Here is a 22,739-nt window from a genome sequence, read left to right as displayed (position 1 = left end):
GATATGTCGAAGGGATGGCCTTCATGTCGTGAATCCAGGGCCTGCCCAAAATAATGTTGTAAGATGAAGGGCAATCAATAACACAGAACTTTACCTGTTGGTTGATTCCTTGTACGTAAACGGGTAGGGTAACTTCTCCGAAGGTGGTTTTTGCTTCGCCACTGAACCCTATTAGCACGGTAGATTTTTTGACGACATCTGTGTCGGGGTTGAGCCCCATCTCCTTGAGGGCGTCGAGCATCATCACGTTAGTTGAGCTACCATTGTCGACAAGGACTCGTTTGATTATGCAGTTTCCGACAGGAATAGATATCACCAAGCCGTCGTGATGTTTGTCCGAGATGTCCCCTGCATCAGATTCATCAAAAGATATAGGGGTTAGGTATTTGGCGGCTACAGCTCGGACTGGTCTGTCTATCTCATTTTCTCGGGCGTGTCTCTTCGCTGCAGAATAAGTTAAACCACAAATGTCAGAACCTCCAGCAATGAAATTCACAGTTTTAGTATGAGGGGGAGGTGGAGGAGGTCGAGATGGAGAGTTAGAGTTGTCTTTGTTGACAACGCCACGAGCTTTATCTGATATGACGTCCTTGAGGTAACCATTTTTCAGCAGGTAGGCTACTTCTCTCCTCAACGCGATGCAGTCGTTGGTTGTGTGACCGATGTCGGCATGGAAATCACACCATTTAGCGGGATCCTTCTTCGACTCGGGTTTGCTGGAATTCGGCGGCCATTGCACTGCTTTCCCCATCTTCGAGAGGTGGTTCATCAGACCTACAGTGTCAACACAGAAAGAATATTCATTAATTTTTGGAGGCAGATCCGGGCTGTTCTTCCAGTCGGATTCGTCGTCTTCCTCCACCACTGCTACATGTTGAGGCCGGGAATAAGGAGCAGGGCGGTCGTTGCTCCTCTTGGGATAGGGCAACCGTCTTTCCGCCTTTGAGTAGTCATTACCCCCTTTCCGAGAATGGAGAGTTTCTTCCAACCTAACTTGGGCCATTGCTTTGGCTTGCGCATCTTCGAACGTCTTGCAGGGGTATTTGATCAAATCCCTCCAGAGGTCGGTTTCGCCATACAATCCCTGCCTGAACGCTTCGATGGCTGTCGGGACATCACATTCAGGAACAGTCACCTTCTTCCTGATGAACCGGGCTATATAATCCTTCAGGGGTTCGTTAGGACGTTGGATTACTCGGTATAAGTCGCTTGTCTTCTTCTCTAGACACCTGCTGCTAGCGAACTGCTGGTTGAACATGTTGTCGAGGTGAGCAAAAGAGGTAATGCACCCATTTGGCAGGCTGGTCAACCATTTCAAGGCGGGCCCAACCAATGTCGAACCGAACCCCTTGCAAAGGCTGGCTTCTCTCATGTGTTTGGGAACTGGAATGGTCATCATTCGTTGTTTGTAGGTCAAGATATATTCTCTTGGGTCGGTCGTCCCGTCGTACATGGGCATGTTTGGTGGGCTAAATCGTTTTGGGATGTCTATTGCATCAATGGGATCAGCATATGGGGAGTCGGCATAACTGTCTAGGCTAGCTTCTTTGATTGGTGTTGGTACACCAGGGATTTTATTTATCATAGTCATGATTTGTTAGAGTTGGTGATTGGTGTTCTCACAGATGCTGTTGAACACCGGGACAAGGGGGCTAAATGTTTCGGGAAGGCTGGCTTGGAGATGTGGATAATAGGTACTCTGTGGGTATACGCCATGAGGTTGGTGGGGAGTGAACTGCGGCACCACTTGTTGCATGTAAGGGGGCGTTCCTTGTGTAGCGTGGGTACCTGCAACATAAGGAAAAGGAGTTACGAAACCGTGACTAACCGGAGCGACTGACCTGTTAAGAGGAGTATATGGAGAGTAGTTTCGAGAGGAGTCGGGGCGCATTTGAGCATTGGGAAACGCTGCTTGCGGTGCCTGGCTAGCTAAAGGAACCGTCATCAACTGGGGAGGTGCTCCTGGCGCCGAAGTGACCAGGTTGACAACAGGTTGGACGACTTGCTGAGAGAAGAGTTGATCCCATGGCATTTGAATCGCTGGCGTTGATCCTTGCGCCGGAAGCGTAACAGGTAGAGGTATTGACATGGTCACCATTGGGGGAGGCAACGGACGAGACACCGGAACGGAGGCGGGGGCCGTCACCATGGTGGATGTCGTTATGCCGACCTGAGGTGGGGTTACCCGGGCAGCCGTCGTGGTGACAACTGTTGTCGATGTACCTGCAAAAGATGGTTGAGTTGGAGGCGGGGGAAGCCAACTCGGGTTAGAGCGGGGTTGATTCGGTAATGGATCGAATTCGCGGATCTGCTGGAGAACAGGACCCCCAGGTTCGCCAAAGGGTACATGGAGGGGGTGATCTGGAGCGGCGTCAAGATCCAAGCGGCGGTTTAACCCGGAGGTGTCTCGCCGGTACTGGAACCTGGATCCGGTGGCGATGGAGGCGGTGTACCTGACTTGAGAGTGCAACGCTTCGTTTTCCTTTTGGAGGATGTTGATGCGCTGCTCCATGGCTTCGAAGCGACGAGTGATATCATCGGACGAGCTAGCATTTCCACCCATGGTGGTTGGAATGGTATTATCGAGCTGCTTTTCATTGTCAGCCCCACGGTGGGCGCCAAATTGTTTTGGGCAAATTCGACTTAGGGACGAACTTGCCTTGATGAAGGTGCTAACAATCGATCGAGCTAGATAATTGAGAATGGTGAGAGCAAGTTGTAATAGCATAAGATAATCGTAGGTTTATTGCTTGGAAATCATGTATGAAAAATAGACAAGACTAAGCCATTTTATAGGCATTTACAACAAGAGTGTAACGTTTATGGAATAATTGCCCATAATTAGATAACAAATGCGTAATGAAGGCCGGCTTCATCAAGGGTTTGTAACGTTCGTTTTGAGCCCAGCAGTTGGGAATACCGTTCGAATAATGCCACCTTGCGCCTTGTTGGCAGCCACGCATGCAATGCTTGCCACGTATGCCCACGTCACCAAGAGGGTATTTTTCCCCCTAACAGTAACCTACTCTGCTGGGCTTGATGTTCCCAAAGTTTTCCGCCTGAGAGCCTTGAGTTTTTGTATATTTTCTCGCTTCCTCTTTTCGAAACAGGGGTTTGGCAATGGTGATGCCTCCCTAATAGAGATTGTAGAGCAGTTTGCTAATGGTCGGGACCCAATGCCGCTCGTGGTTGGCGAAACATTGATGGGCCTTGACATGCTGAAGTCGGATCCCTCTTCTTTGCCATGGGGAAGTCCGGTATTACTCCAAGTAAGGATCTGGAGCCTTTTTGTATGTTGAATTTGTACTTGTATATTGAATATTGAATATTGAATTGTTTTTCTTGTATACTCCCCAAGGTTTGGCTTATGGAGAGGCTCATGCTGGTGGCACCACCGGAGAACATGGAGAGCTATAATAGAAAAGGGTTCACCGTGCGTCCCATGATGTATGGCCGGCTTTCATTGGACGAGTGGAGATGCGCACTCTCTGGGGTTGAATCTTGTATAAGGTGGGTAGTTCCTTGGTGGGGAATTACTGCTATGAGACATGCCCCTGGTTCCACTGCTTTGAGGGCCCAAGCCTCACAATGCTGGTCTTCTACTCGCCCGAGTGATGAGACAGTATGGTTTGAAACAGGAGTCCCGGACTGTACTGAAGAGAACCCGAAACCTGTTGCGCTGAATGCAAATCGACTTGAAGTTTGGAGGCGGTATGGGGTTGCCAAACCATTCTTGAGTATCCAGTTCCCACCTGAGCCAGTTACTCTGTCTACGGGGTATATTGTATGGATGAGAGGCCTAAGCCAGAGGGACATTTCTCTCTCCGGACCAGCTAGAGTCCGAGGTTCTAGAGCTAGACGTCCTGCATCAATTGACTATGAGGAAGGTGATAGGAGTGTGGCCCATCCGGTGCTTGACCGTTCGGGGTCCAAAGGAGGTTCGTCGTCCTCCCGTCTTGGAAGGCTAGCAAGTTACTTCTCCCGCCGCTTGGGCAAGGGTGATGATTGATTGCGGGAGGAGCCGGGGGATAGTACTCAAGGTGCCAAGACTCAAGAGCATAGTCGCCCGACCCTAGATCTTTGTAGGCTAAATGTGTTTGAAATTATATTGGAAGGAATTGTGTTTAGAATGTGTTTGGAAGATGTGTTTAGAAAATATGTTTAGGAAGTGAAAAGGCTTTTGAACTTTGCTTCACTCGATCCTGACTTTGTATTTGAATTAACTTTGAAGGCCTTGGGGCCAAATAAGGAGTTATTGTATTAAATTCCGCCTGAGCATGCTTTGCTTTGAATTGGCACATTTGGAATAAAGACAACAAAAAATGAGTTTTGAAATTTGACTTGATTTTTAGGATGCCCTTAATTGAGGAAATTTTGAATTTTTTTGTATTAAAGTGGCCGGGCCTCGAAATGAGGTTGCCTACGTGTCCCGTTAGGGAATCAGGCCGGACGTAGTTCTGACTACCTTACAGGACTTTGAATTTGGATTCTTGAATTTGACATGGAACTTAGACATAGAACTTCTTGAGTTGATCGAGGTTGGTAAGAGATCGGAATTCTGTTCCACCGACGTCTGTTAGTTCGACTGCTCCCCCGGAGAGGATCTTCTTGAGAATGTATGGGCCTGCCAAGTAGGGTTTGAATTTTCCCCTTGGGTCCATGGTGCTTTTGCGAAGGGCTTTCAGGACAAGCTCGCCTTCCTTGATGTTTCGGGTTCTGACCCTTTTGTTGAAATGTCTGGCCACTCGGCGCTGATAGACTTGTACATGGTGAGCGGCTTGAAGCCGACGCTCATCGAGCATGACTAGCTCGTCATATCTTGCTTGTACCCATGCAGCTTCTGGGATTTTGCTTTCGAGGACTATCCTTAGAGAAGGTATCTCCAGCTCGATAGGTTGTACTGCTTCCATTCCATAGACCAATGAGAACGGAGTTGCGCCAGTTGAAGTGCGAATTGAAGTTCGATATCCCCATAATGCGAAGTGCAGCTTCTGGGGCCAGTCCTTGTAATTGGTAGTCATTTTCATGATGATGGCTTTGACATTCTTGTTGGCTGCTTCGACTGCCCCATTGGTTTGTGGGCGATAAGGCGAAGAGCGATGATGTTGAATCTTGTACTCGGTGAATAGGTCTTCACACTCTCCTTGAAAATGGGTTCCCTGGTCATTGATGAATTCGTGAGGAATGCCATATCTGCATATGATGTTTTCTTGTATGAACTGGGCCACTTGCTTGGAACCCAACACTTTGAATGACCTGGCCTCGACCCATTTGGTGAAATAGTCGATAGCGACCAGTATGAACTCATGACCCCCGGTGCCTGTTGGAGTGACTTTGCCAATGACGTCAATACCCCAGGCTGAGAATGGCCACGGTGATGATTGAGAGTATAGTAGTTATGGAGGAATGTGCTTCAGATTCGCACATTTTTGGCATGTAGGACATTTCTTGACAAAGAAGTAGCAATCCCGTTCGAGGGTAGTCCAGTAGTATCGAAACCTGATGGTCTTGAGGGCTAGCATCTTCCCATTCATGTGGGTTCCACAGACTCCAGCATGTATGTTGTCCATGACTCTTTGAGCTTCGTGCTTGTCAACACATCGGAGGTTAGGACCGGCAAAGGACCTTTTGTATAGAATGCCGCCTTCTATGACGAAATTGGCTGATTGTAGTCGTAGAGCCATTTGATTCTTGTTTGAAAAGTGTGGGGGATACTCTGAATTTTGTAGATACCTTTGAATGTCTGTAAACCAAGGTTCATCTCCGTCTTGGTCGACGTCGTCAATAGCATGGACGTTTGCTGCTTCTTGACGTGTTTCAATTGTAAGTGGCATTTCGGCCATGCCGCTCAGAATGTTGATCACTGAGGCTAGTTTTTCCATTGCATCGGCGAATTGATTCTCCTCTCTCGGGAGGTATGTATATAGAATCTCTTATATTTTCTCAGAGAGCTGCTCAAGATAGGATTGGTATGGAGCCAATCTCTCGCTCCTCACTTTCCATTTGCCGGAAATTTGATTGATGATGAGGGAGGAATCCCCGTACACTCGAAGTTTCAGGACACCTAGTGCTAAGGCGGCTTCCAGGCCCATGATGCATGCTTCATATTCTGCCGCATTGTTTGTGACGTTGAATTGCAGTTTTGCTGATATAGGAATGTGAGTGCCGTCTGGGGCTACTAGAATTACTCCAACACCACATCCGTTCTGATTGGAAGCACCGTCGAAATGCGTCGACCAACTGTCGTCGATGGTCATTAAGATTTGCTCGTCGGGTAAGTCATAATCCTCCTCTTCTGCCTCGACAGGACAGCCGGCTAGGAAATCTGAGACTGCTGAACCCTTGATAGATTTCTGCGGAATGTATTTGAGGTTCAATTCTGCTAGAATGACCAACCATCTGGATAACCGTCCGTTGAGTGCTGGTTTTTCGAATAGATACTTGAGAGGATCCGCTTTGCTGATCACATGTACTGTATGGGAGAGCATGTAGTGCCGTAGTTTCTTTGTGGCCCAAACCAAGGCGATGCTGAGTTTCTCGAGCTGAGTGTACTTGGTCTCGTACTCGATCAACTTTTTGCTTATGTAGTATACGACATTCTCCTTGCCTTCAATTTCCTGGGCAAGCATAGCCCCCACTGCTAAATCCGTTGTTGTGAGGTAGAGCCTGAGGGGAATCCCTGGCATGGCTGGCTTTAGTACTGGTGGGTTGGAAAGGTAGCTCTTAATTGTATCGAATGCATGCTGACTTTCGTCATCCAACACTTTGGGCTCGCTTTTTCGGAGCTTTCGAAATACTGGTTCACAGATCATCGTGAGTCTTGAAATGAACCTGCTGATATATTGTAGTCTGCCGAGAAAACCCCGAATTTCCTTTTCATTCGTTGGTGGTTGCATCTCGAGAATTGCTTTGATTTTTGAAGGATCAGCCTCTATGCCCCGAGAGCTGATAACATATCCGAGTAACTTGCCTGACGTTACCCCGAATGCACACTTTTGAGGATTGAGCCTCATGTTGTATTGCCTGAGCCTGTTGAAAAACTTTCGAAGTACTGAGGTATGCTCGTGTCGCTCTTTGGATTTGACAATCATGTCGTCGACATATACCTCAATTTCCCTGTGAATCATATCGCTCATGATGGCGGTGGCTGTTCTTTGATAAGTTGCTCCTGCGTTCTTTAGTCCGAACGACATAACTGTATAGCAATATGTGCCCCACTGAGTGATGAAGGTTTTCTTCTCCATGTCCTCCTCTGCCATGGGAATCTGATTGTAGCATGCGTACCCGTCCATAAAAGAGAGTAAGGCATGATTTGCGGTGTTGTCGACCAAGGTGTCGATGTGAGGCAATGGAAAACCGTCTTTAGGGCTTGCCCTGTTAAGATCTCTGTAGTCCACACACATTCGTACTTTGCCATCTTTCTTTGGAACCGGGAGGACATTTGCGATCCATTCTGGATACTTTGCTTCTCGAATAAACCCAGCCTCTAGCTGCTTGGAGACCTCTTCTTGAATTTCGAGGGAAACATCTGGTTTCATGCGACGGAGTTTCTGCTTAATGGGCTTTGAACCTGGAATAAGGGGAATTGTATGCTGACCGATGCTTGGATCAACCCCTGGCATATCATGATAGGACCATGCGAAGATGTCTACATACTCTGAAAGTAGCTTGATAAGATCATCCCGCTCTGCTTGAGAAAGAGTTAAACCAATCTGAACTAGTTTTGAATCACTGTTGTTAGAAAGGTTGATTTTTTCTGTTTCCTCAATTATGGGCGTCCTGTTTTCATGATTTTCGATAGCTTTTAGAAATTCAAAGTCAGTTTCTTGTGAAGCAAAGTTGTTTGGATTAGGATTGTGTTTTGAATTAGAACTCGAAGAGTAAGTAGAAATTGAAGTGTTATTGAAATCAGCAATCAATACATCGACTATTTTGACTTGAAGCTCGGCCTTTAGAGGCTCTTGATTGATGCAAGAATCTAGTTCTATACACTTAGACTCATTGCTAGACTCAGATCTAGACTCATCCTCCGACTCAGACTCGCTCATCATAGATCCTTCGCCCACAGTAATCTTGAACATTTTGCCATTCGGAGCAGATATCTTGAGAGACTTTCTCCAGCCCTTGACCATCTTCTCACTTGCAGTAATTTCCTTAGATGGGTCGAAATCTTCGATTTGAGTGATCATTTGAACCATGGTATCTTCGGAAATGGTTGGGGTTATTTCCTGGCCAAACAATAGACTGAAAGCTGATGAATCAAGGCATTCAGGGGTAGCCTTGTCTTGTATTGGAGGAGCATCCTCTAGAAAGTGACAGTCTTGAAAGATATCGAATCCGGGGTAGAGGACCCCCTTTGAAGAGTCATAGAAAGGCTTTGGAAAGTCGAAGTACAGGTCATCCTCTCATTCTTTTACGAATTCCCCATTGAGTGTAAGTTGATGAGGAGGTATTTTGAATTGATCATTTCCAGCTCGACGGGCCTTTAGCTTAGCCTTTTGCTGCTTGTCATCGAACTTAGTCGGCTTGTATCCAGACCGCAACAGTTAGTCTGTCCTTGGGCCTTGAAAGGAGATTCGGTAGGCGGTGGCAGAGTAGTGCCCAAGAAGCGCCCACGCTTGATCATCATGCGTTTTGCCATGGGATTCATTTTGGACTCAATGGCTCCAACTTCAGCACTGAACCCCCAAAGGTCTTCGTCGTTGTCATCATGTTCGATTAATATCAGAGCCTTGTCGGCTATCTTGGTCCTCGGATGGGACGCATGCAGGGTAATGACATTTCCTTGGACCTCCATTCGGACTTTCTGATGGAGTGAGGATGGCACTGCTTTGAGGTCATGGATCCAAGGTCTCCCCAAGAGGAGATTGAAACTTGCTTTGATGTTGAGCACTTGAAAGCTTACTTTGCGCTCGATCGGTCCTGTTCGAAGTAGTAGATTGAGAGTTCCCATTGCTTCCCGGCGAGTGTTGTCATAGGCACGGACACCTTGGGAGGAACTAGAAAAGTCACTAGTGGTGAAACCCAAATTCTCAGCAGTGCGAAGAGGACCCGTTGAATGGAATTTCGAGCTTGTATTATTTTTGAGGGAGTTTCAACCCGATTGGATTTCGAAGTATTTTAGGGGAATTTCAACCCATTGGAAAGACTTGGAATATTTTAGAGGAGTTTCAACCCATGGGAAAGGTTTTGAATTTTGAGGTTTGTATTATTTTAAGGGATTTTCAACCCATTGGAGAATTGGAACTTGTATTATTTCAGGGGAGTTTCAACCCATTGATAGGACTTGGAATATTTTAGGGGAGTTTCAACCCATTGGAAATATTTGGAAATGGGGTTTGTATTATTTCAGGGGATTTTCAACCCGGAGATAGAATGTGGAATTTGAATTTGTACTATTTATGGGGATTTTCAACCCATTGGAAAATTGGACTTGTATTATTTCAGGGGATTTTCAACCCGTCGGAAATGTTTTGAAATTTGTACTGGGGAGCAATGGAAATCAAGAATTTTTTGTAGCTTGAAGATGAATTTGAAATTTGAATTTGATTCGAAGTTTGAACTTTGAAATAGAGAAGACGCACTTTTGTATATAGAACATGAGGCTTTGTATTTTGAAAACTCCGGCATTACGCCGCCATGGATTTGAAATTGGAAGCTTTGAATATAGGACTTGAGATCGAATTTAGAACTTCGAACTTGAGGTTTGAACTATGGAATAGAAAAATCGGCATTACGACGGCATGAATTTGGAACTTGAAACTTGAAGATTGAAAGATTGATTTGAAAAATTGGCATTACGCCGATATGAGTTTTGACATTTGAACTTGAGGTTTTGAGATTGGAATTGGGAACTTGAGTTTGAGGTTTGAAGATTTGAATGTCTGAAATAGGAAATCCGGCATGACGCCGTTGGATTTGAGTTTTGAATTTTGGAAATGGAAGTTTTGACCAGAAAATCCGGCATTATGGCGTCGTTGGATTGAGTCTTTACTTGAAACTTGAAACTCGAAACTCGAAATTTGAACTAGAAAATCCGGCATTATGGCGCCGTTGGATTTGGACTTGAAAATTGAGGTTTTGGACTAGAAAATTTGGATTCGAACTTGAAACTCGAAATTCGGACTAGAAAATCCGGCATTATGACGCCGTTTGATTGTACTTGACTTGGAAATTTGAGGTTTTGAAATAGGAAATCCGGCATTATAAGCCGTTGGATTGCATTTTGAACTTTGAAATTTGGAATTTTGGACTCGAAAATCCGGCATTATGACGCCGTTGGATTGAATTTTGAACTTGGAACTTGGAATTTGGACTTGAAAATCCGGCATTATGATGCCGTTGGATTGAATTTTGAACTTGGAACTTGGAATTTGGACTTGAAAATCCGGCATTATGACGCCGTTGGATTTAATTTTGAATTTGGCATTTCTGCGTGAGGCGTGTTTGAGGGTTTTGAATCAAATGGAGTGGCACTCCTAAAAGACCCTAAAATCGGCGATTTAGATGCATGAGGTTTGAATGATGCTCCTAGGGGTTTGGTTTCCTAGTTGGAGGCTAATTGGTTTTGGCAAGCTAGAACTCGAGGTTAGCCATTCACGCGTGCAAAGACGCCCACACAATGCACAAGTAGCGCGTTGTCACACTAATCATGAATATGAATGCGACATGCAAAGTTCTCAACCTAAGGTCGGTCTAAGTTTTGTATGATGCAAGTGGTCGGCTTAGGGTGTCAAAAGGTACTCGACTAAAAGACAGATCCAGCGACAACTTGCACATCCGCCTAAGGGAAGTGTGTGTCGGCAGACGACCTCCATACTTGACATCGGGAATGTCAAGTAAATGCCAAGTTTCGGTAGGCGCGGAAATGGTCACACACTTTGGTCGGGAACCGTATGGAGAGTCACCATTTCGTTGCCCCCGGGGCTAGCCCGAATGTAGAACACATCCGTTTGGGCAAAGGTAGAAATTCATTTTGCACAAATATGGTTTTCGAAAAATGCATGAAATGCCTAGAAATTGAAAATTGAAATCGTACTTGAATTTGTATTTGTAAAGCTCGTTTTTCGACATTCGTTCTTGAGGTTTGGGAGCGTCCTTCCAGATTCAAAAATAGACTAACTCTTAACACGAAAAGTTGAGCGAAATTGGGCAACAAGCCACTGTGAGCCACTGTCCTGGATGCAGGCAGCAGCGTTGGGCGCAGGTGCTGTGCCTGGCGCCAGCGCTGGCATCCAGTACTTAAGCAGATCAGTGGCTTGCTGCTCGATATCTGCTCGCATGAATTGAAATTAGAAAAGTCCCCAGCGGAGTCGCCAGAATTGTAGGGGGTGTTTTTGTCCTCCTACAAAGGGGGCGGTGTTTTTAGAAAACCATTGTATTTTTGTACCTCGAAGGAGTCGCCACCAAATATTGTTTTAAAGTCTCGTTTGGAAAGACCGCAAGTGACTCTATTTTGGATAAAGCTATGAATCCTCGAAACGGATGGGTGAGAACCGGGCACGAGAATGAGATGCTTATTCCGCGAGCTTTAGAAATATTCAAGTACGTGACATAGCATTTTCGAAAATACACCTTAGATTAGACTATGTGGGTTTGAATTTTAGAGCAAATATAATATCTACTTTGTATGGTGGTCACTTTGCTTTAAAGATTAATTTAAAGGAACCTAAGGCCGGTTTGTCCAAGAAATTATCTTTGTTAAGCGTGATGTAACCTTGTATTTTGTTGTATTTAGCATGTGCGGTGATGAAAGCAATAAAGCAAATAAAGCATGATCACAATAGTAAATAAAATCCGGAATTAGTAAATACAAGACCCCCTAGAGATGGACTAGGGAGTAGGTCTACATTGCCTATAAATGGACTAGGCAAGTAAAGATGCGGAATTGAAAGTGCGGAATTGAAATTGCGGAATTGAAAGTGCGATATTGAAATTGCGGAATTGAAAGTGCGGTATTGAAATTGCGGAATTGAAAGGTGCGATATTGAAATTGCGATATTGAAAGGTGCATAATTGAAACTTGTACTTGGGCACATGAGATTCGAACGCCAAGCGGCTCCTTAAAAATAAGTGCGCCGGACACGAATTCAAAGCCAAAAATCTCAACTTGGGAGAGGTTGCTCAACCCAAGTATCTTAGACTTTGCATATTGAACTTGAACTTGAAAGCTTGAATATTGAAATATTGAACTTGAAATACTTGACCTTGAACTTGAAATATTGAAACTTGTACTTGAATACTGAAACTTAAGGGACTTGAATTTCAAAGATTGGGCCTTTTAATGTTGAAAAGGTTAGATCTTTGATGTGTTCTTACTTTGAAAGGATCACTACTACAAAACAACCTATTTGGAGACGCTTGAGCCTCGACGCCAAGGGGGGGGGGGGGGGGGCGTTGGGGGGCAAAAAAAATTCCGTGTTTAGGCGACGACTTATGGCGTCGTGCATATTGCCGACAGCTTTTTGTCGACGCCATTGGCTGTCGAGATATTTGGCTACGCGTTTAGGCGTCGGCAAAACATGTGCCTTACACGTGTTTCCAATTTCAAACCCGCGCTTCAAATTTGGTGAAAATTAGATTGAGCGCTATTAATTAAAAAAAAAGAAAATTCACGAAAAATAAGCGCTAAAACTCCTTAAAACTCAAAACCGTATACACGCACGTATTCTATCTCTCTCTAATTAATTAACCCTAATTAATTAGGTGACCAGCAAAAAACCCGCGTCGTCGTCATTCTCCTCAGCTCTCTGCAAATTCGAAGCCGCTTTACTCTGCCATTGATTTTTCAGCAAGGTTTGTCAATTTTATACTTTCTTCTTCTTCTTCTTCGACTTCTTAGTTTTTTCGAAACTCGCGTTCGATTTATATGCTAGTCGTTTTCTTCAATTTGAAACCGTTCTATGCTTGAGTAGTTTCTTCTTGGTTTTTCTTCTTGATCTGAATTTTTGATTCTCCTCCTTCTTCTTATCATAATCCAACGAGTCACAGTGGAAAATCGCATCGGGTGCTGATAATTCGAAGGGATTTACGTACGGCTTAATTGTGTGCTGAAATTTCTGAGGTATTTATTGCACGTGTTCTGTTTTCTCAATCGCATCCATTCCCAATTCTTATTGATATTTTCAGTTTGTTGTATCTGACATTAGAATCCTGTGAATTATGTAAAACGGAATTGCAAAGATTTCTCGTGGAATTTCTTGATTTTATTTGTTGGTGTTGTGGATTATTTGTTGCTTGATTTTATTTGGCCCCTCTATTTGTTGGTGTTGTGGATTATTATGTATCACTATCACATCAAAGCAGAATATATGTGTTCTTTTGAATGGTTGCATAAACTGAGAATATAGAACAAGTTGGTAGCTGTGTAGTTAGTTATTGATTCCGAAAGGATTTGAAGGTATATTTAGTTGTTTTCCATGAAGTAGTCTGTTATTTAGTTGTTTGATGATTTTTGTTTGTATTGATTAGATATTTCGGTTTGAAAGGAAAACAACGATTTGTTTGGGAGATTAAGTAATTCTAAGAAAAAAATTGAGCTTAATGTTTTCGTAGTTGAATGTGTAAGGTTTGTTAAATGACTTATTGGGCTATATCCAACTTTGTAGACCTTCTCTGTAAAAGAAAATATAAATTTTAATGTTTCAAAAGGGGAAAATATCAATTTTAATGTTTCCGAAAAGACCTTACACTTTTTTATTGGCTTTTAGCGTTTTAAGGTTGTTCTTAGTACTTTTTTTGTGGGAGTAGATTTGCTTTTGACATGAACAATGGAGAGTATTATTTGAAAGCGTAGTTGGAGTTATCTGCTGAATATTATTTTAATATTAGGTGACTTTCGAGCAGATTATGCAAAGCGAGGTGTAGTATGTTTTGAAAGTGTTTATAAGAGAGATTACTAAAAGCGTTCATAGGACATAGCCTTTTGTTATTATCTGTAAGTCTGAAAAAACGTGTAAAAACCTGTGAATTCTTTCCTTTTATTGCGAGCTTACTAACTTCCAACAATATAATCTGGTTGAAAGGCTTTTTTTCCCTACAAGGGTCCTTTTTTATTATGTTTAGTTTTTTAATTTTTTTTGTAGACATGGATACTAGTTGGATTGATTTACGAAAAGGGACTGCCGGTTATTATAATGGTTGCATGAAATTTTTAGAGGTTGCTAAGGAGACTCTTTTAGAGGGAATGACTAGATGCCCGTGTAATAAATATAAGTTGAATAACTCATATCCCTTAGAAGAGGTAGGAGGACACATTTTATTTTACGGTTTTTATAAGAACTATAGACAATGGGTTTTCCATTGTAAAGATGAAGAGAGTAATACCATAGAGATCCCTAGTGATCAAGCAAAGGTAGTAGGTCGAGATGATATTGATGGGTTATTAGGAGCAGCTTTCAGGGTTGACAATACTGCACAACCCACCAACGAATCCCAAGACCCATCATTAAGTGAAGCAAATTTTGAAGATGAAGATCCGTATAACATGCATGGAGAGTTAAATTTTGATCCTGAGGAAGATGATGAGTTTCCATCAACCAACACCAATGAAGAAGAGGCGAAATATAAACGACTAAGGGAAGCTTCTGATGAGGGTTTATACGAGGGGTGTACTACTTTCTCAAAATTGCCATTTCTATTGCACTTGTTTCACCTCAAGTGTATGTTTCATTGGTCAGCTGCGTCATTTAATAAGTTGCTTGAGCTTCTATTAGACACATTTCCTATTATTATGGAGTTTCCGTCATCGTATTATGAAGGCATGAAGATAATAAAGGATTTGGGATTGAGTTACGAGAAAATCCATGCATGTCCAAATGATTGCATCTTATATTGGGGTGAATTTGCAGAAAAAAATGAGTGTCATATCTGTCACACATCAAGGTGGAGAAATGTGAACGGAAATGAGGGTGATACAAGTGAGAATGTTATAAAAACACGTAAGAAGGGCGTTCCAGCTAAAGTAATGCGGTATTTTCCTCTCATCCCTAGACTAAAGAGGCTTTACATGTCATCTAAAACAGCAAAGGACATGAGATGGCATTTTGACCGCAAGGATGAAAAGATCATAAGTCACCCGGCAGATGGTGAAGCTTGGAAAAAATTTGATCAAAGATATGAGGAATTTTCCAAAGACCCTCGTAGTGTAAGATTGGGTCTAGCAAGTGATGGTTTTAATCCATATCGTTTGATGAATACTAGTTACAGTACATGGCCAGTGATCCTAATTCCTTATAATTTGCCACCATGGCTTTGTATGAAGTCAACGTCATTCATTTTGTCTTTGATCATCCCTGGTAAGTCTGGTCCCGGTATGGATATTGATGTGTACTTGCAACCACTAATCCATGAGCTAAAATTGTTGTGGGAAGGTGTAGATGCCTTTGATGCTCATAGCGGAAAAAGTTTCAAAATGCGAGCAGCTTTGCACTCCACTATAAATGACTTTCCAGCATATGCTATGTTGTCGGGTTGGAGTAAAAAAGGTTATAAAGCTTGCCCTTCTTGTGCCGATTCTGGTTGTGCGTATAGTTTTGGTGGTAAAATTGTCTACCCTGTAGCTCGAAAATGGTTACCAGCTGATCATCCTTATCGTTCTCAAGCCAACTTATTTGATGGGAAAGAGGAACATGGTTTTGCTCCGGTTCCTTTAAGCGGGACAGAAATTCTGAAGCAACAAGAAAGAGTTAAGTATGTTTATGGAAAGTCAAAAATTGTTTCTAAAAAAAGAGGGAGACTAGACAATGATGAAATTGAAGAAGATGATGATGGTCAAGATGATGTTGATAAGGTTCTATGGAAAAATAAAAGTAAACTTTTTGAATTAGAATATTGGGAATATAATCCTCTTAGACATAATTTAGATGTTATGCACATTGAGAAGAATGTATGCGACAATTTCTTAGGAACTCTTTTAGATATGGAGAAGAGTAGAGATGATAAGAATGCTAGATTGGCCCTTCAAGCACGGAACATAAAATCTCATCTTTGGCCTCAATCTCATCCAAATCGTGTTAAGGACTATTTTCCCTCGGCTGCGTACACCATGTCTAAAGAAGAGAAAGAACGGTTTTTAAATGTCCTACAAAAGCTTAAAGTTCCTTATGGATATGGATCTAATTTGCAAAAGTGTGTGAATATGAAGCAGCGTAAACTTATTAATCTAAAAAGCCATGACAATCATGTCCTTATGCAGGATATCCTTCCTGTTGCTTTAAGGGCATCGAATGCCACAAAAGTAATTGATTTTCTTGATGAATTGTCAGACTTTTTCAAGAAGATATGCTCAACTTCTATTGATAGAAATGAATTAGACACCATTTATTCAAAGCTTGTGTTGACTCTTTGTAAGATGGAGAAAGAGTTTCTGCCAACATTTTTCACAATCATGGTGCATCTACTAATTCATTTAGTGGATGAGGTCAAACTCGGCGGACCTGTTCACTATAGGTGGATGTATCCCATTGAGAGGTCAATATCTTAAACTTTAATATTTTTTTTAATAACTTTAAAATAAGAATACATCACAAAATACTTGTCTTATTCTTTCACGTTCACAATTTTGTTCAATATATTTCAAGGTACTTGGCCTTTTTGAAATCTCATGTAAGCAATAAAGCGCAACCAGAAGGATCTATAGCAGAAGGGTACCTTTTATGGGAGACGATTGCATTTTGTTCGAGATACTTAGAAAGTGTTGAGATTATATTCAACAGACCCAAGAGGAACGAAGATGGTGTTCCAGACATCAATAACTATTTATACTACTCAGGTGGTCGTGTAGTTGGGATGAAAGAAAATGTCCGTCTGGATGACAAAAGTTTAAAGCAAGCACATCGCTATGTTTTGCTTCATTCAGATGAGATGAAACCGGTGCTTGAGTAAGTAGCTTTATGGATTAATTTTTTTGACCATATTAATTATTACGATTTTAATAACTCAATTTTCTCAATCTCTAAAGTGTCTTCATACATCAAAAACGGCAAGAGAGTCAAGTCGGAGCAGGTCATGAAAATCAATGGATAATCTATGAATTTTCTGATTGGTTGCAAAACCAGGTTATATGCTTCTAAGTCTAGAGTTTCCTTTTTTATTTTATATACCATTTGAGTTTAACTTAGTTTTTTCGAATTATAGGCAAATAACCTAGATGATAGCACAAAAGAAGGGAAATTGAGAAAAGCCTTGGCCGGTGGTTTAAGCAATCGCAGCAAAAGGATGAAAAGCGTTATTATTAATGGCTATAAATTTGACACCGTGGATCGTGAGAGATCTCGAAAGACACAAAATTCTGGAATTATGGTAGAAGCTGAAGGCCAAGAGTATTATGGAAAGCTTAAAGAAATATTAGAACTTGATTATTATGGTTCTTTCAAGGTTCTAATGTTCCGTTGTGATTGGGATGATATACGTAGGGGTTTCAAAACATACCCGAGTGGCAGAGTTCGTGTCAATTTCTCGAAGTTGATGCACACTGGTCAAAATCTGGAAGATGATCCATTCATTTTCTCTTCTCAAGCAAAACAAGTTTTTTACATTGAGGATGAGATACAAAAAGGATGGTTTCATGTTATTAAGACTAAGCCTAGGGACTTGTTTGATATACACGACGATGATGATAATGATGATGAGTAGCTTCTAGGATAATAGTGTTTTGGGTGTATGGAATTCTTTATCAAAGTTTATGTGTATTATTTTCTTTTGGATTTGAGTTATAAACTTCTATTCACGTGTTATATGAGATTTCATTTAGTTATACTCATTTCGGTTATAAGTCATATTTATATTGCATGTTGTATATGGCGTTTTTACATTAACAAAGCATAATAGTTTAGGGTTGATAATTTAAATCTTCTACCATATTGCATATTATTTTGTTTCATAAAATTTCCACTAAATCAAATAATGAACAGGGTACTAGTATAATTTCTTTTAGAAGTGATTGCTAATAACCATAATCATTTTTCTTTCTCAGGAAATTGAGGTTGTTACCCTAGTGACCTACTGACCTGACAAGCTAAGCGACCGAGTGCAATTGCTGCTTGGTAATGAATCTGAACATTACTTCCTGACCACTATCAAAACTTTTTTGCATACTGTTGGTATTTGTGATCCTTGTTAGTCTTTTTATAGTTGTCAACACTGCTGCTTTGTGTCTGGTTTCGGTTATTTTTGTACCTTGAGCAATTTCTGAATGCTACCATATTGCTAGCCTCGTTTGGTGAATTGTGAGTACTTTATTACCCCTTTCAGTCCAACGAGACTATTTTGTGCTGCTTTGTGTCTGCTTTGTGCTGTTTGATTGGCTGTTTTGTGCTGCTTTGTGTCTGCTTTGTGCTAGTGGTTGAACTATCAACCTGTAATTGAGGCGTTGATTGTGGTTCTGTGCTGTCTGCAATGAGTGTCTGCTGTCCATGCTCTTCTGCTTTGCTGCCTGCTGCTGGCCTGTTTTAAGTTGGCATGTGTGCTGTTGTGGCATTTATTGCTGCGTTGTTTTGTTTCTTGGGTCTAGTTAAGGATAAATAGAAGAAAATAAATAATTCAAGTACTATCTTTTGTAGAGTGAATATCTGTTGTAGTTGTTCAATTCAATCTCTAATTTGTGAAATATTTGTTGGTACTGCTAGTCTGCTGCTATCAACTATTAACAATGATACGAATAATTATCAATTTTATCAACTTCTAATCAGAAGCAAGCCAATAGCAGTGACGATAAGTGTAGAAGGAACTCCAAATTTAAGGTGTCTCCAAAAAGTGAGATTGTATCCCAAATAAGGAGCTTGTCTAGCTTGTTCAATTCACACACGATTAAGTTGGCTGCTGATCCTAACAGTGACAAGTTTCCAGCCACATTGCTCTCCCAAGCTAAGATCAACCATGCTTTTCTCTCTTCTGATGCTGATATTGTTGCATTGTTGCTGCAGATGCTGCTACTTGTGCTCCTAGTAACAGAACTGTGAAACAATGCTTAGGAATAACTACATGCAGTAATAAAACCAGGTTTTTGAATCTGTGACCACAACCCCTTCAAAAGTAAAAGTATAAATTAACCTGAGACAGTTGAACTGCAATGGTAATCAATCTCCAACAACTTCCCAGGTAATTCCCAGAATCTGATGCCCAAATTTAGATTAATTAGAGCCCAATTCAGCAAAAACCTACTGGATTTTTTTAATCTACCGAAAAAATTTGTAAAATAAATTGGAAATGCAATGCTTTAATCTGTTCAGGATAGAAGAAACAAATCAACCTTGAGTGAAACTCAATTCACAGATGACTAGGAATACATGCATCAGATTTTAATCTTTTATGTTCAGTTATTCACAGATCGAATTAGCAGTTTTATGCAGGTTTCTTATCAACAACCTGAAAGAGGCTCGGATTCTAAGTATTTGCATTTTCCTGTATTCCAATTTACAGTATAATTCTCGGGTTTAATTTATTTTTTTAGATTCAGATGCCTTCCAGCTTACTTGCATGTATTCCAGTTTACAGTATGTGCTGACTGTCAAAGCTCTTGAAAATTTGAAATCTGTTTAGTTTTTTTACTGATTACGTTTGCAACTAATGAGTATGCCTGTTTGGTTTTGTTGTGTGACTTGTCTTGCAGTGCTATATAGATATGACTTATCGCAAGAGGGTTACACCTGCTGAAATAGATGGTACACGTGGTCCAGCTACCGCACATACCTCATCTTTGAGTGGAGATGCATCACTACCAACCAAGAAGCATGCTACTCAACCACAATCATCTCAAGTTCCTACTACCGTTGTCAAATTTGAACCATTTTCTCCCCAAGGTACCGTAAAATCAGTGGTTGCACCTCCATGTTCGAGTACTTCAAAAAGTGCACTGCAAACCGATGACATACTTGGAGCTATATGGAAAAAGCCACCTACTGGATCAACATCAAGTTCACTTATGGAAGTAACTAGAGATTCAGTTCAACCCAAGATTTCATCCAAGACTTCACCTGAAGTTCCAACTAGTATCCCACCTTCTAACACAACCAAATCACAGAAATACCCTACATCAAAATCACAAAAATATCCTGCTACTTCCTCTGGTCGTGTCCCACCTCATATCTCGCCTGCTAGTCATATCTCACCTTATATGCCACCCAATATGACACCTATTATCCCACCTAGTCATATTAAAACATCTTCAAGAGTTTCTCAGACCAATCAACAGCAGAACAATAGTGAAGAACCAAAAGAGAACTCAACAAAATCGAAGTCCCTAAGGGTGAAGTCATATCCGGATTGGCCTGTAACTATAGATTTTGATGACAAGGAGGAGGTTTTGACCATTGGTAAGTCACTAGCAATATCCTTGATATTTATCCATTTTCACAACTATTATCTGACTTATCTCACTCTCTCATATTCAAACTGAGAATACATTGTATTGCGATCCTTGCTATTTATCTATTTTCACAACTGTTATCTGACTGAAAGTGTGTGCAGTACAGCATTCCACACTTCTTTAGCATAGTCACAACTGATGAGTAATCACAGAGGCTGCAATTACCAATCTCTTCCAGTATAGAGGCTGCAAGTACCAACTGCAATTTATCCATTTTCACAACTGCTGCATTTGCCTTAATGTTCATTCATGTGCATCAGTTCTGAACTGCATTAATCTTCGTTTGAAATGATTTGCATCAGCATTAATCTTCGTTCATATTATAATATCATGAAACGGAGAATAAGTTTTATTATGAAGTAAATGCAAATATGATGCAACCCCACCAAAACTAAACCGAATGCTTCCAAAAGAATCACCAGTATACCTGTTATGTTATATTCTGCCCTTATGTTGCTGAATATACGTCTTGTTCTTGTAATCTTCTATATATATATATATAAACATACATAGTATATATGTTACTTATTCTTTTTTTTTATGCAGATGCTAAGGGAAATGTTAAACTGGTGAGTGGTTCTATTCAAACCATCGACCTCTGGAGTAACAATGGCGTGCAGTACTATGTTGAATTCAATGACCTTTACCAACCGCTTAGGAAAGGTGGACAAATGTTGGTCAGATTCATTGGTAGTATTGTAAAGGTAGAGAACTACTGTCCACTTGGAGAAGAGGATTGGTCTGATATCGACAAAGATTCAAAAGCTAAGATGATAGAAGAAATAAGAGTAAGTTCAAGTCTTTATTCGCTTTTCTAGAAGTTTATTTTATTTCTATAGCATAAAAATTCTGATTTTGTAAATGCTTTTCTCGAAGGAACGCTTTGTTATTCCCGCTCATCCGGAATATAACAAACAAATCCTCAAGCGCGCCAATAAAAGTTTGAGGCAGTATAAACACTCTCTTAAGGTGAGATACTACAAACCAAATGAGAAAACACTTGCTGAGATGTGCGATATTGTGCCAAGACATGGAATTACCAGTACTCAATTGAGAAAGTTGGTTAAGTACTGGGCTTCGGATGAAGGGCAAGTAAGTACCATGAATTGATCTGCTTAAGTATATGTCCTGACAGTTGGTTGAGCTTAAGTGCTAGTTTTTTTCACTGTTTTGGGATACTGAATTTAAAATCAGTCATAGTTACACTAAGCATGTTTGTTTTGAAATCCAACAAGTATACTGCTTGTGTATTCTTGTTTTTAGTTTTCTCTTGGCATGTTGAAAACTTGGTTCCTTGTGCTACTCTTATTTTGAAAGTACTTGGTAAACTGAACTTTTGAGTGGTTTATTAAGTATACCTGTTATATTGTCAGTTGTCAATGTCCTTGAAGCCATTCTCTTTTTATGTTAATGGAGCTTCTCTTAATTGCTTCTTTCAATCATTGATCATGTATTGCTTGGTAAAACATAACCTTGTTTAAATGGAAAGATTTATCTCCAACTTTGTTTACTGGTTACTTTTCGGGAGTTTGATTAAGAGAGAACATATTTTGTAGCACCATTGCCTCCAAACCTGACTACGTCTGCTTTTTTATTCTGTATTTGTATGCAGTGGAGCTAACTGTTTTTTCTTTTCACTTTGTTTGAGTCTTTTACTTTTTATGTATTTTCAACAGTAGCCAAATTAGCTATTCAAATACATATACACAATTTCTTTCTGTATCGGGGCCTAGCTGCCATTAATTTAGTTTGATCAATATATGGAACTCCGGACAAAAAATCAACAAGTAACAAAAACAGTGGCAAATAACATATTATTGACAGAGAAATTACTTTGGTAGTATAGTTGATATACCTGATAGACAACGATTGAACCATACAATCCAACAAAAACACTTGAGAAGATAGCCAATATCATACTATACAGGGTGAGAAGATTTCAATGGTAACAGAATAAATTTGAAACCCAACAAACTACAAGAACTACAGATCCTGGAACTTGATTATTTCTTAATATATCTCTTTGAATATGACTGCAGAAAGCATCAGAATGTGGAAAGGCTGCACGGGCATCTCAAAATCAATTTCATAGATCGGGTTCTGACAGCTATGCGAACCAACAAGCTGATTATGTATGAATGGACTTATATGCTTTTTCTTCTCACATATTTTGTGTTGGTTAAATATATGCATCACATCTTTTCAGATTTTCTTTAATACTTTTTACATTGCTATTCATATATAGGAAGATGAGCATGGAAAAAAAATGAGCTTATTAGCCCTTTGGATAAAGTCTCATCGCGGCAAGGACGAGACCTTTCTTCCAGGCACAGTCAATGAAGATTTTGTGGTATAAACATTCAAATTTAATAGA

The 22,739-nt window shown here is 41.0% G+C and overlaps 2 protein-coding genes across 2 annotated transcripts; one reads left to right on the top strand and one right to left on the bottom strand.

Annotated features, from left to right (window-relative positions):
• Window positions 1–1,652: 1,652 nt before the first annotated feature.
• Window positions 1,653–2,512, bottom strand: LOC130467263 (uncharacterized). The gene is made up of 2 exons (XM_056835724.1): window positions 1,842–2,512; window positions 1,653–1,788 (listed from the first exon to the last, which is right to left on the bottom strand). The coding sequence occupies exons 1-2, from the start codon at window positions 2,510–2,512 to the stop codon at window positions 1,653–1,655; spliced, it is 807 nt and encodes a 268-aa protein (XP_056691702.1).
• Window positions 2,513–14,086: 11,574 nt separating this feature from the next.
• On the top strand, window positions 14,087–17,634 carry LOC110780592 (uncharacterized). Its single transcript, XM_056835723.1, has 3 exons — window positions 14,087–16,470; window positions 16,581–16,872; window positions 17,137–17,634. The coding sequence occupies exons 1-3, from the start codon at window positions 14,087–14,089 to the stop codon at window positions 17,632–17,634; spliced, it is 3,174 nt and encodes a 1,057-aa protein (XP_056691701.1).
• Window positions 17,635–22,739: the final 5,105 nt, after the last annotated feature.

Source organism: Spinacia oleracea, chromosome 2 (assembly GCF_020520425.1).
Source record: "Spinacia oleracea cultivar Varoflay chromosome 2, BTI_SOV_V1, whole genome shotgun sequence".
Taxonomy (NCBI): Eukaryota; Viridiplantae; Streptophyta; class Magnoliopsida; order Caryophyllales; family Amaranthaceae; genus Spinacia; species Spinacia oleracea.
This window is presented reverse-complemented; position numbering and strand designations above follow the sequence as displayed.